Source organism: Leptidea sinapis, chromosome 18, assembly GCF_905404315.1.
Source record: "Leptidea sinapis chromosome 18, ilLepSina1.1, whole genome shotgun sequence".
NCBI classification, from domain to species: domain Eukaryota; kingdom Metazoa; phylum Arthropoda; class Insecta; order Lepidoptera; family Pieridae; genus Leptidea; species Leptidea sinapis.
Window position 1 is genome coordinate 10,102,491 of NC_066282.1, and position 12,038 is coordinate 10,114,528.

At 35.6% G+C, this 12,038-nt stretch overlaps 1 protein-coding gene across 2 annotated transcripts in view; it reads right to left on the reverse strand.

The window, feature by feature from the left end:
• The window catches only part of LOC126969551 (protein I'm not dead yet-like), a 36,908-nt gene extending 25,417 nt beyond the window's left edge, over positions 1-11,491 (reverse strand). Inside the window, exons 1-5 of one of the 2 annotated variants that reach the window (XM_050815060.1) lie at positions 11,394-11,491; positions 9,808-9,940; positions 7,096-7,248; positions 3,294-3,409; positions 1,624-1,738 (exon numbers count right to left, since the gene is read on the reverse strand). In XM_050815060.1, the coding sequence (XP_050671017.1) occupies positions 1,624-1,738; positions 3,294-3,409; positions 7,096-7,248; positions 9,808-9,940; positions 11,394-11,404 (528 nt within the window). In that variant the 5' untranslated portion in view covers positions 11,405-11,491. The remainder of the gene's footprint in view (positions 1-1,623; positions 1,739-3,293; positions 3,410-7,095; positions 7,249-9,807; positions 9,941-11,393) is intronic. The other variant, XM_050815061.1, reaches the window with a different exon arrangement.
• Between the last annotated feature and the right edge of the window lie 547 nt (positions 11,492-12,038).

The window sequence follows — 12,038 nt, forward strand, 5'->3', positions numbered from 1 at the left end:
AAACACACTTAATTTACTTATTAAAACAAGACTTGTCTATCATGTGGTAATCGAAGTAATAAACACCTTTAAGATTCCACAATGTCAAATACAGAACAAACAACAATGTTAATCGATATCGCAATATGCAATCAATATGGACTACAACAATAGAAAAAGTATAAACACAATGAGCGCTATCTAGCGACGGTAGTCGGTACCCGGTACGCTACGGGCGTAATAAAAATAACGCAGCGCCATCTCTTGGCCTGGGTACACTGATTTTTACATAATAAAAATATCAGTGGCACATCTATCTCTGGTATATAGCGTATTATCTAGGAGTGGTGCTTAGGCACATTTGGCTCGTAGCTGCTGCACCGAACGGACACATCAGAGTTAAGTACTTATAATTATTATTCATTATTTTCTGCTCTGATTATTAATAATCGAATAGCGTCACCCCTTGTGAATATTATATGAGGCTAGTAAATGCTATTTTAATATTTTAACTTGTTAGATGTATATTGTACATATATTATACTGTATATTTTGTGATATTTAAAAGATGCGCTGGGAGTTTCTTATCGATTCTTCTGCCCATGTCAAAGCTCCTTTACGAACCGATGTAGAGTCACGAAGTAATAAAGATATTATATTTCAAAGAATAAGGTGATTTACTTGAATATAAAGGTAATTAGATTTCCATAATCGTTTTACTTGTAATTTCTATACCCTATATGTACTCTATTTCTCGTAGTCATTCTAACAAGTGCGTACATGTCGGTTAGAGCATCATTTCATTGATCGTAGTGGGATATATCTTGAAAAATACAACACTCAGTACAAAAAAACACACTAATAACATAAAGACTTTTCTAGTAAGAATCCCTTTATTGATTATTATTCAGATTAAGACCATATATATTTAGACTAGGGCTTCCAATCGGCGGGAATTGCGGGACTGAAAAAAAACGTGCATGCGATGCAAAATAATAATCTGCGTGAAATATTATTCTTAATAAACGGAGTAATTAACTGTTTCGTATGTAATGAAAGATTCATTCACAAGTGTGACAAGTGTGGCAGTAGAAAGGGCATTTTTTGCTGCAGGCTATATTGCGTGGAAAATACGCAGTAGTTTGGCAGACGACAGTTTGGACATGTTGTGTTTCCTTCGTAAACATTTTCACTTACGTTTCAAAGTTGACAAACTTAGTAATTAAGTAATAATTTATCAGTTTAAAATGTGGTTTTTTCGGTTAATTTTTTAATTATGCTTTGTGTATTTTTTGAAAACTTTTTGTTTTGTGTTGCTTTTTATTTTCTTAATTTTCTTTAATTTATTTCTTAATATTTTATTCAGAATTTGTTATTGTGTTTTTTGTGAAAAAAAAGAACAGTATAATTTGATTGATCTCATTTAAATAGTAATATGTAAGTAAATAAGTTGTGGAGTTGATAAATTCAGTGTTTTAAAATGTGCATATTTTCAATATGCGGGATCACGCAAATGCCGAGATTGAATACAGGCCGCGGGATTCAAAGCCTTGATTTAGACAACGTTGTGAGATTTGATAATATTTTAATAGAGATGAATTTTGGAGTACACATACATGAAGCATTAGCACAAACAAAACATACCTTTTCAAATACCCTGAGTATAGCAAATGTAATCGGAACCATCATAGTTGTGGCTGCAGCATTTGTTATCCACATTGACACGAAACACGTTACAATACTTATTGCAGATAAAAGCCTGAAAAAAAGAAACTCAAAAAATATTCTGAGTTAAATAGAAAGATTCAATAATACCCTATAGTGACAAACAAACAAATAACTTTTCCATTAATACATTGGTAAACTTGTACTAAAACATTTAAATGAAATGATTCTATAATAAAACTAATAGGTCGCTTTATTACTGTTCGGACATTTTAAACAAGACTACAGTAGGTTAATAATAATGATTTACGAAATGACATAAGTTCCAATGGCAACCCCATATTGAAGGATTGGTGATTAGACATACGGCCGTTTTCAATAACGTATCTCTAGTTACGGATACATTGCTATCACCGTTTAATGACAAGATCTTATCTATTCATAGTTATGTCCAATATTCTTATAGTTATAGCTTTATGTCGATAGGTTATTGAAATGTAAGTAAGCGTAAAATGATAGATTTGACTAACTCTTGTAAGTTAAACTAAGGATAGATAGGTTATTGAAAACGGCCGTTAGTTCTGCAGCATACGCAGTTAAAAAGATTAAGCAATTAACTGGCATAGATACGGTGCGAGTAGTTTTCTTTAGTTATTTCCATAGTATTATGTCCTATGATATATTGCAATGAGGCAACGCTGCCGATATTAATACAATATTTGTGCAGCAGAAGAGGGCTATTAGCGCTATTTATAACCTAGGTCCTACAGAATCATTCACACCAAAATCTAAGGAAACCAACATCTTGACGGTAACTTCTCAATATATTCTTGAAAATGTAATAAATGTACATAGGCACATAAGTTAATTTGCTAGAAACTGTCATAACCATAATGTTAACACCAGGAACAGACATAAACTTATAATACCTACTACTCGGCTAAGTCAAGTTAGTGTTTTGTGGGGCGATGTATATGTTTTTAAACAAAATTCCAGACAATGTTCAAAACAAAATTATAACGATATTCAAAATGATTGTTGAAAAACGTTTGTGTGGTAAAGGTATAAAAACATAAATTACTTTCTTAATGACTGCTACACATTCGGAATGGGGCGAGCGATTTAAATAATAAGTTTAATTGTACAATTTTACAATGTTACACATTATTTTTATGAAAAAATGTGATGTCACATCCTATTTTGACTAAAGATATTTGAATTTGAATTTGAACAACCAATAATTAGCTTCCGTCAATGAATCTTTGTTTAAAATAATCCATATTGCTTATGCAATTAATTTATACAATTTTGCTATTGCAAAATATTTGACGAAAGTCCTAAATCAAAGGGTGTACGAGAGGAAGTAAGCAGGTTCTTATAGCAGGTTTTTTAAGCAGCACATAAAAAATTAAAACTGCAATTATGTTCCTGTAGTTGTCACACATTGGGAAAACCAATCGTAACATTCGAATGGAACTACTTTATTATATATATCGATGCAAAATCGCATCACCTTAGTATACTAAAACCATAAAAAGTGGTTAAATATTTTAGCCTTAAACACGTTAATTTTTAATAACTTATTTTTAATATTTTACTCAAACTACAAATGATTTATTTACATTTAATTAATGTATTAAAAAGTAAACCTTATATGGGAATAGCCAATGAATCTTATCGCAGCATAAGCCAATCTTTTGTGGAGACCTGACTGTTCTACTGCAGCAGCTAGAATCAGACTCCCTATGAACATAAGCAGCGCATCCTGAAATTAATATGAATTATATAATCGTTAAGAGTCAGACTATTCTATCCATAGAAAAAAATAAGATGTAGGTTGTAAGTATTCGGAAAGAAATTTTACCAATGGGAGGCTCCTTTGCACAGGATGCCAGCTAGTTTATGGGTATCACAACGGCACTTATTTGTGCCGTGAAGCAGTAATGTGTTAGCATTACTGTTTCGGTCTAAAGGGCGCGGTAGCTAGTGAAACGACTGGACAAAATAAGACTTTACATCTTATGTTTCAAGGTGACGAGCGCAATTGTAGTGCTGCACGGAATTTTTGGAGTTTTTCAAGAATTCTGAGCGGCACTGCTTTGTAATGGGCAGGGCGTATCAATTACCATCAGCTGAACATTCTGCTCGTCTCGTCCCTTATTTTCTTAAAAAAGTCATCCGAAATGTGTAATCGTATTGAATTTGTTAAAAACGAAGCATTTCTGAAGAATCATATCCTTCAACTACCGCTACTTGTTGGTGAGTATCCATCCAGCACATATAATATGACGTAAAAGAGTCTTGATAAGATTAAAAGAGATATCAAACTTATTTAAAATGATAAGTATTCATATCGCATTTGTCTAAACACCTTTTACATTAGCGCCTTATAATTGCCGATTTTTAAAGTATTAATATGAGTATAGTATGTTATCCTTAAGAGATAGACATATGGCATTGCAGACTTTTCTATAGACCTATATAAAATACACCATTCCACCAAATATTATTTTGTTTTCTCTTTTAAGGGTTTAGATAGCGTCTTCGTTGAAAGCTCATAGACGGCTTATTTTTCCGACACCTACAACAAATACCGTTAATGTATAGAAAAATGTATCCAAAAACTTATTAAATTATAAACTAAAACCTTCCTTGAGAACCATCCGAATCCATTGGAAAAAACAGCCTGAAAATCGGTTTTTCATATAGAGACATCTTACGTTATAGATCACAATTGTGTAAACAAATTTTAGGACGAGAAGAAAAAAATACAGCCTTAAGCTTGGAAATTATAATTTCTGCACTGTATTTGATAAATTCATAAATCTAATATCTCATGCCAGCAAAGTATTGCTTCATGTGATCAACGGCCGGATTCGATATCACTTCGATTGGCAGATCTCACAGAAGCAGGCTGGTTTCGTCAAAGGAAAAGGTACCAGAGAGCAAATCCTGAACGTGCGACAACTGGTGGAGAAATGCTATGAGTTTGACACCCCAATGGTAATGTGTTTTGTGCAGTACTACAGCAAGGCTTTGGACTGCGTGGAATGGGATTGTTTGTGGAGGGTACTTGGCGAGCTTGGCGTACCTAATCACCTAACAGCACTGATCCAGGCATTATATTATAACAGCCAAGGAATTGTGAGGGTTGACCAGGTGACTTTGGGTCCTTTTGGTTTTGAAAAAGGGGTTCGACAAGGCTGTATACTTTCGCCGATCCTGTTCAACGTATACGGCGAGTACATCGTACGAATGACCTGCGACGGCTGGAGCGGTGGAATCAACATTGGCAGGCATAAACTCACAAACTTACGCTATGCCGACGACACCACTCTGTTAGCAGCCAACGAGGCTGAAATGCATGAACTTCTTAGCAAGATGAAGAGCGTCAGCGCTGAGCTGGGTCTCGCTATAAACAGGTCTTAAACTAAGGTTATGTTTGTGGATCGGTCTGGCAGGTTGGAGCTTACCGGAACACTACAATTAGAAATGGTCAACAAATTCAAATACCTGGGCTCTGAAATCTGCAACGATGGTTCTTGCGAGGGAGAGATTCGTTGAAGGATCGACATTGCAAAAGGCGTCATGTCACTTAGAGAAGATATGGAAGAGTAGAACCGTCAGCATAAAAACCAAGACCAATCTTGTGCTTTCCCTGGTGTTTTCCATTTTCATATATGGCGCTGAAATGGACTTTAAAGAAAGCCGACCGAAAACGAATCGATCCTTCGAAATGTGGTGCTGGACATGGTGTGCTTGGACAGCACACCGAACTAATGTGTCGATCCTGAAACGGCTGGGCATTGTGACTAGGCTCTCTACCATCTGCTTGCGTAGGGTCCTAGAGCTTGAGTAGGGTTTGGCCACATCGCCCATCGAAGGAGCCCCATGCGATGGACCGATCAAATTCGCACTGCCCTCGAAACCACTGTCCACGATGCTTTACACTCTGCATCCGATAGGGGCAGATGGCGGCAAATAATACGCAACAAAGTACTCTGTCGAGATGATCACGACCCTCAGTACTGAGGAAACCGACGCGAGGAGGAGGAGGAGGTGAGACCTGAATTTAGAAACCACGTAACTAGGTGCATCATTGCAATAAAGCAAGCCAATGGCTTTTTGATACCAACCCGATTCAATAAGAAGTTAATATAAACGTAAAACGTCAAGTATATCAGCTTTAAGTAAGTCAACGTTAGACACAGCATTATTAATGCTATTTTTGTTTTCTTTTTAGTCTTGCTGCACATGGCGGTTTACTGCTATGGTCTAGAACACTCCAGATTTACTTTAGGGAAATGTATTCCAACGCGAGTCACGATATGCTAACGCCCTTTGGATAACGTGCATCGTGAAACTGGTTGCATTTTTGGGCCCCATTTACTCTGTAGAAGCCTCATTGTCACTAAACACCACAAGCAGTATAACCATCCTCACCTAACATAATGCCTCGTTCATGCATATTGCGATTTTAATTGAACCTCCTTTAACTGAGAACCAAACTTTGTAACGATCTAGTGACTACTTGAATCACAAAACGCTTTGAAGGTACCCATGTCGTATCGTCCCAGAAACACCGCACAAGGAAGTAAGACACAAATTCCACAGCTTTGTAGTACGTGGAAGAGAGCTCCTTGAAAACCGCAATGCTTAGAACCGATACACATCCAGATGGAATGATATGAGATATCCTAATTTAGGGCGTGTCATGTAAAGGTGGAATGCAGCGGAAGGAATCAGATGAAACAGTTCTTCGGAACACTCCCCGTGATCAATGCCGTAGAAGACACACAATGAAGTGACGTCTCTACGCAACGCCAAGTGATCCAGCCGCTCAAAACACTGGGTTCCCGACAATTCGAGCTACTATGCGTTGCACGCGGTCAAATGGATCGAGGTGATACTGGGGTGCGCACTAGAATGTGGGCCGGCTCGAAGTATTCCCGAGTCATTTTTATGACGCCCAGCTTCTTCGTAGCCAATTTTTGGTTTTGCCCTCCAGCTGGCCATGGAATTGGCAATCATTTGGCATGCTCACGCAAGTCGATGGTTTCCAGGCCTTTATCCGAATACAAAACTGCATCTGCTCTGAAGAGTGTGGGTCACTCCATCCAGAAATCGATGGCAGGGTATATGATTATATGAGTAATAAATGTATTATTCAAAGTTACATTACTGGAAGCGACTTTGTCCCTAAATATACGTACTTATTATCATAGTTGCAAGATACATACTATAGATTATATTTACCTTAAATAAATTTCATTTAATTTAATTTAAAAATAATTACTTACACACGTATTAAAAATTAAAACTTAGCCATTAAATTCAATGAAATACACGATATTAAATAAATATTCGGGTTGCTTTTATTTTTTAATAACCTTACAGTAAAAGCGTGTTAAAAATATGTCAGGACTATTTAAGTTCGAAACATATACTCACATTTATATAGTATGCACAAACTTCAGATGTAGTTAACACATCAGTTAATGGCAGTATTATAATGGGCAGAAATGAAGTAACCACCAATGGAATACATTCAGACACCCAATAGACAGCCATCAAGCATAGACAATATGCGACGTAGTGATATTGCTTAAAAAAAAAGTATTATTAAATTTGAGAAATTCAAACATATTGCAATGGCAAAAATCTATATATATAAAATGAATTGCTGTTCGTTAGTCTCGCTAAAACTCGAGAACCGCTGGACCGATTTGGCTAATTTTGGTCTTGGATTATTTGTGGACATCCAGGGAAGGTTTAAAAGGTGAATAAATATGAAAGCCTCAGAATTAAATAGAAACAACAATTTTGTTTTTCCTTTGCTGTCTCCCCCATCGTTCAGAAATCAAATTGAAAGAATAGTTTAAAATGACTAACTAATTAGAATCTTTATAGTATCTTACTGTCTTTCTCAGGAGGTAAAAAATAAATTTAATTTTAGCTAACTGAAGTTGATAGATTAACAACAGTTGTTAACTATCTATCAGATTATTTTTATGTAGTCTGATAAATCATAAGTTTGAGAGTGACAGCAAAGTATTTAGGCTTAGAATTCCACACCACCTGCCGGTGAACACCGGTTGCACACGAGGAGGTTTAATTCACCCATCATTGACGAAGTGGCTGTTCTCAATGTGGGAGGAAATTTACAATCTAAAGCAATTATTCTTATTTCCAATATCTTTTTTGTATGGACATATTTTCTATTATTGACAAATTCATAAAAAACATTATTTTGTTTATTATATACAGAGCAACGTCTGTCGGGTCAACTAGTTTGTTTATAAATTTTTGTGGATAACTTCTTTAATGCAGATTCAATGCTTTTCACGCTATTTATAACAAAGGTCCTAAAAAATCATTGAGAGGAAAATTTAAAGAAACATCTTGATTGTTGTTAAAAAACGTTTGTGTGGTAAAAGGTACTATAACATAAATGACTTTCTAATACCACATATTGGGAATGGAGCGACCGCCCTCAGGTTATTTAGTTATAAGTTTAATTATAAGATATTAGTTTGTAATCATGTTTTTTTATGTGAAATAAAGTCCGCTGAGTTTGTTGCGCCCTATCTTCTCAGGTCTGAGGCATTCTTTTTGGAATGGATGGTAGTTTTTGACTTTGAATAAGTGTTGTCACATCCTATTGGGAATAAAAATATTTGAATTTGATTTAAGTATAAATATTGATAACACTTATTCAATTAGGTTCTTAGATGTTCCAAACGAACACAAGAATTTACTCAATACCACCTCTAAACCTAAATCAGTTTTTGCAAAGTATGATGTTGGTACTTTTAATGTAATGTAACGTATAGACGACTCGACAGCCCGATAGTCCGTGACGAATTTTATTTTGTCAATGTGTGCGTTATATTCACAATCTTAACTAATTGCAAGCATGGCTGACTATTTATGACCTGTCAATCAAAGTCGGTTATAATAAAGATAGATTTGGATACCTTTTTCCGTCATTTGTTTCCGAAGCGGTAGTAGTATCTAGTAGTTATTAGAAATGACATCAAAAAGAATTCAAAAGGAATCAATTTAGAGAAAATTAATGCCTTTTATGCCTTTTTTTGTCTCTATATCTCCGTTAAAGATATTCTTTTCTCTTGCAACCTTAGTTCGTATATTATAATTTCACTAGTTTATTATAAGACCATGGTTTAAACCAAAAGATCTTTAACGGCCATTCCCAATATTCAGTCTATCTCCTACTTGAGATACAAATCGTAACTATCGTTGACTTTTCTGTCCCAACAAACTAATCGACAGTAACTCACCTTATGCGAACAAGCTGTCTGTCAATGAGACGAAGTATAGATTACCAGCGATAGAAGTAAGTATGAAAATTGCAATTGAAGCGGCCCAATATAAGGCGATAAGAATGACTTATCGGGTATATTGGGACAGCTTCAGATTATTGATAGCTAATTACTGACAGTAGAAGGTAGTAATTTATCTCTTTCTGTAGATATTGGGAACGGCCGGTAGTTACTCGTCTTTCATTAAAATGGTAGCACTTAATTTTGACACTCCCTAGTAGCGCCATATAGTACGTTAGTATCGTTTACTTGGGAGCGAAGTTGTTGTATGGTAAATTTGTTTTATTTCAAGGACCGCTCTTTGTACTCATTTCATGAGATTTCTCATTGGGTCTAAAGAATGAACATCCGAAATTCTAATCAGCCCGACGAGTAGGCACTAAACTTAACATAATTCTTCACATACATACCAGTGGGAGGCGCCTTTGCACAGGAAGCCGGCTAGATTATGAGTACCACAACGCCGACTATATTTGCCGTGAAGCAGTAATGTGTAAGCATTACTTCTTCTTTGTTTCGGTCTGAAGGGCGCCGTAGCTAGTGAAATTACTGGACAAATGAGACTGGACATCATATGTCTCAATAAGCTTCCTTCTGCGGTGTTTCCAGGACGATACGATACGAGTACCTCCAAAAAAAGCGCGTTCACTTTTGCTAAAATGCTGGCAACACTCCTGAGTTTTTTTTGGTGTTGCAAGAGAATGTGGGCGGCGGTGATCACTGAACCGTACGGTCATTTCTCTTCCTCTTTGATAAAAAATTCTAATTGTATATAGGATGTTTGGTATTTTTCAAATAAAGATTAGTCATTCTTACTTACCTTGGGTGGTGAAGACAAAAACAATATCGGCGAAAGTATTAGTGGTGTAAGAAATGTGATTATTCCTCGCCAATGGACAGCAAAATGGATCTTAACTTTATCCCAAAGCGATAGCGGCGGTTCCTCTTTCCTCCTGTAACAAACAAACTTGTTATGCCTGCAACTCTATTAAGTTGAGTTAGTATGTTTTCCAGTGGGAGGCTCATTTGCACAGGATGCCGGCTAAATTATGGGTACCACAACGCTACCTATTACTACCGTGAAGCAGCAATGTGTAAGCATTACTGTGTTTCGGTCTGAAGGGCGCCGTAGTTAGTAAAATAAATGGACAAATGAGATATATCATCTTATGTCTCAAAGCGACGAGCGTAAATGTAGTGCCGCTCAGAATTTTTGGGTTTTTCAAAAATCCTGATCGGCATTGCATTGTTATGGGCAAGGCGTATCAATAACCATCAGCTGAACGTCTTGCTCGTCTCGTCCCTTATTGTCATAAAATTGAGCTATATACCTATATGCTTTTACAACATGATCCAAGAAAATGTATAAAACAAATATGTTACGAAATTCAAAATGATTAAAAAACACACAAAAAATATTAATATAATAATGTTAAAATACGTTTCTGGTAAAGGTTACTATCACCTAAATTATTTTCTTAATGATACCACAGAATGAAGTAAACACCATCAGGCTGGTTAATTATAAATTTAACTACACATTATATTAAAACGAAAGCAGAAAAAAAAACGCGCTGAGTTTCTTGCGTCCGATCTTCTCAAGTCAGGCATAACATTTCGAATGGGTGGTACTTTTTACCTTGAATAAGTTGGTTTGATTCCTTAAATATTTGAATTTTGAAATAATATGTAAGTGACCTAAAACAAGAACATATTTCACACTCCCAACTTAAAGGGCGGCAACGCATCTTTTGACCCCTAGTGTTGCCATGTCCATATCCTTTACCATAAGATCGGTAGTATCTTCTCTCCGTCCAGCCTAGCGAGCAATCGTTCCGAGGTTCGAGTCTCCTTCCATGAGGCCCTGCGCCTGTGAGCTATATTTTCAGCCTCCAAGCCCCCACCCGGTTTCGTTGTTAAAGCCGTTAGGGCTATCGGCACAGAGGTTTTAAGTCGGTAGGGGGTGTTTGCACCCGAGCCCGACATATGGGCCCCCTTTCGGGGTCTTCAATACTTAAATGTATTTTCCTCCTTTCCAAAAAAAAAAACCTTTACCCTCACGTGAGCCCCCTGCGAGTATGCACCTTTATGTATATAAAAAAAGAGAGAACACAATAATAAAATACATTTTAAAAGATTAAAACACATCTGATAGTAGCTGTATTTTTACATAAGCCTTTGTGTAAGTTTCATATTATATTATTATTATTATTCATTTAACCTCATGTTTCGTGACCATTCCAGGCTCACATTCTCAGGGGGATTCCCCTATTCCTATCCCCCTGAAAATGCCTTTATTACATACGATTGAATCTATTATAAAGTCAGTAATTATTGTATTAAGTGAACGCTTAACGCCCCTGTTAATCAAAGAAAATACTTAAATATAAATAATCTAAGACTTACATAAACATCATTTTGTTGCTTTTTAAATATAATTGTATAAATAATATAATATTCTTATTATAATATCAAATATAGTCTTTCGATATAGTAATGTCAGTTTTAAATAGAGAAATGACTTTTTCACTTATATTTCATGTCAAAACTCAAAACTGCTGTATGTAGTTCTTTAAGGTCTGTTTATGATTGATTGAATAAATCTTTGAGCTCGTGAGAAGAAACGGCCACTCTTTTCAATAAAATAGGGCAATTTACAATAATTATAATATCGACACACATTTACACAAATTATCTTGCCCCAAATTATGCATGTAGCCTGTGTTATGGGTTGCAAGACAGCGATATATTTAATACAATATACTTACTTAAACATACATAAATACATATAAACATCTATGACTCGGACACAAACATTCATATTCATCATATAAATGCTTGCACCTACCGGAATTCGAACCTCTAGCTTAGTAGGCAGGATCGCTAGCCACTCGGCTATACAGGTCGTCGGCGATATAATGGCTATCATATTATATATTACATACATTACATAAAATAATTTATAAAAAGTAATAAATATTTAAATATTTAAATATAAATTATCGTATATTTAATGCATCAACCTTTCTTTGAGCTTGAATTCATTGTTTG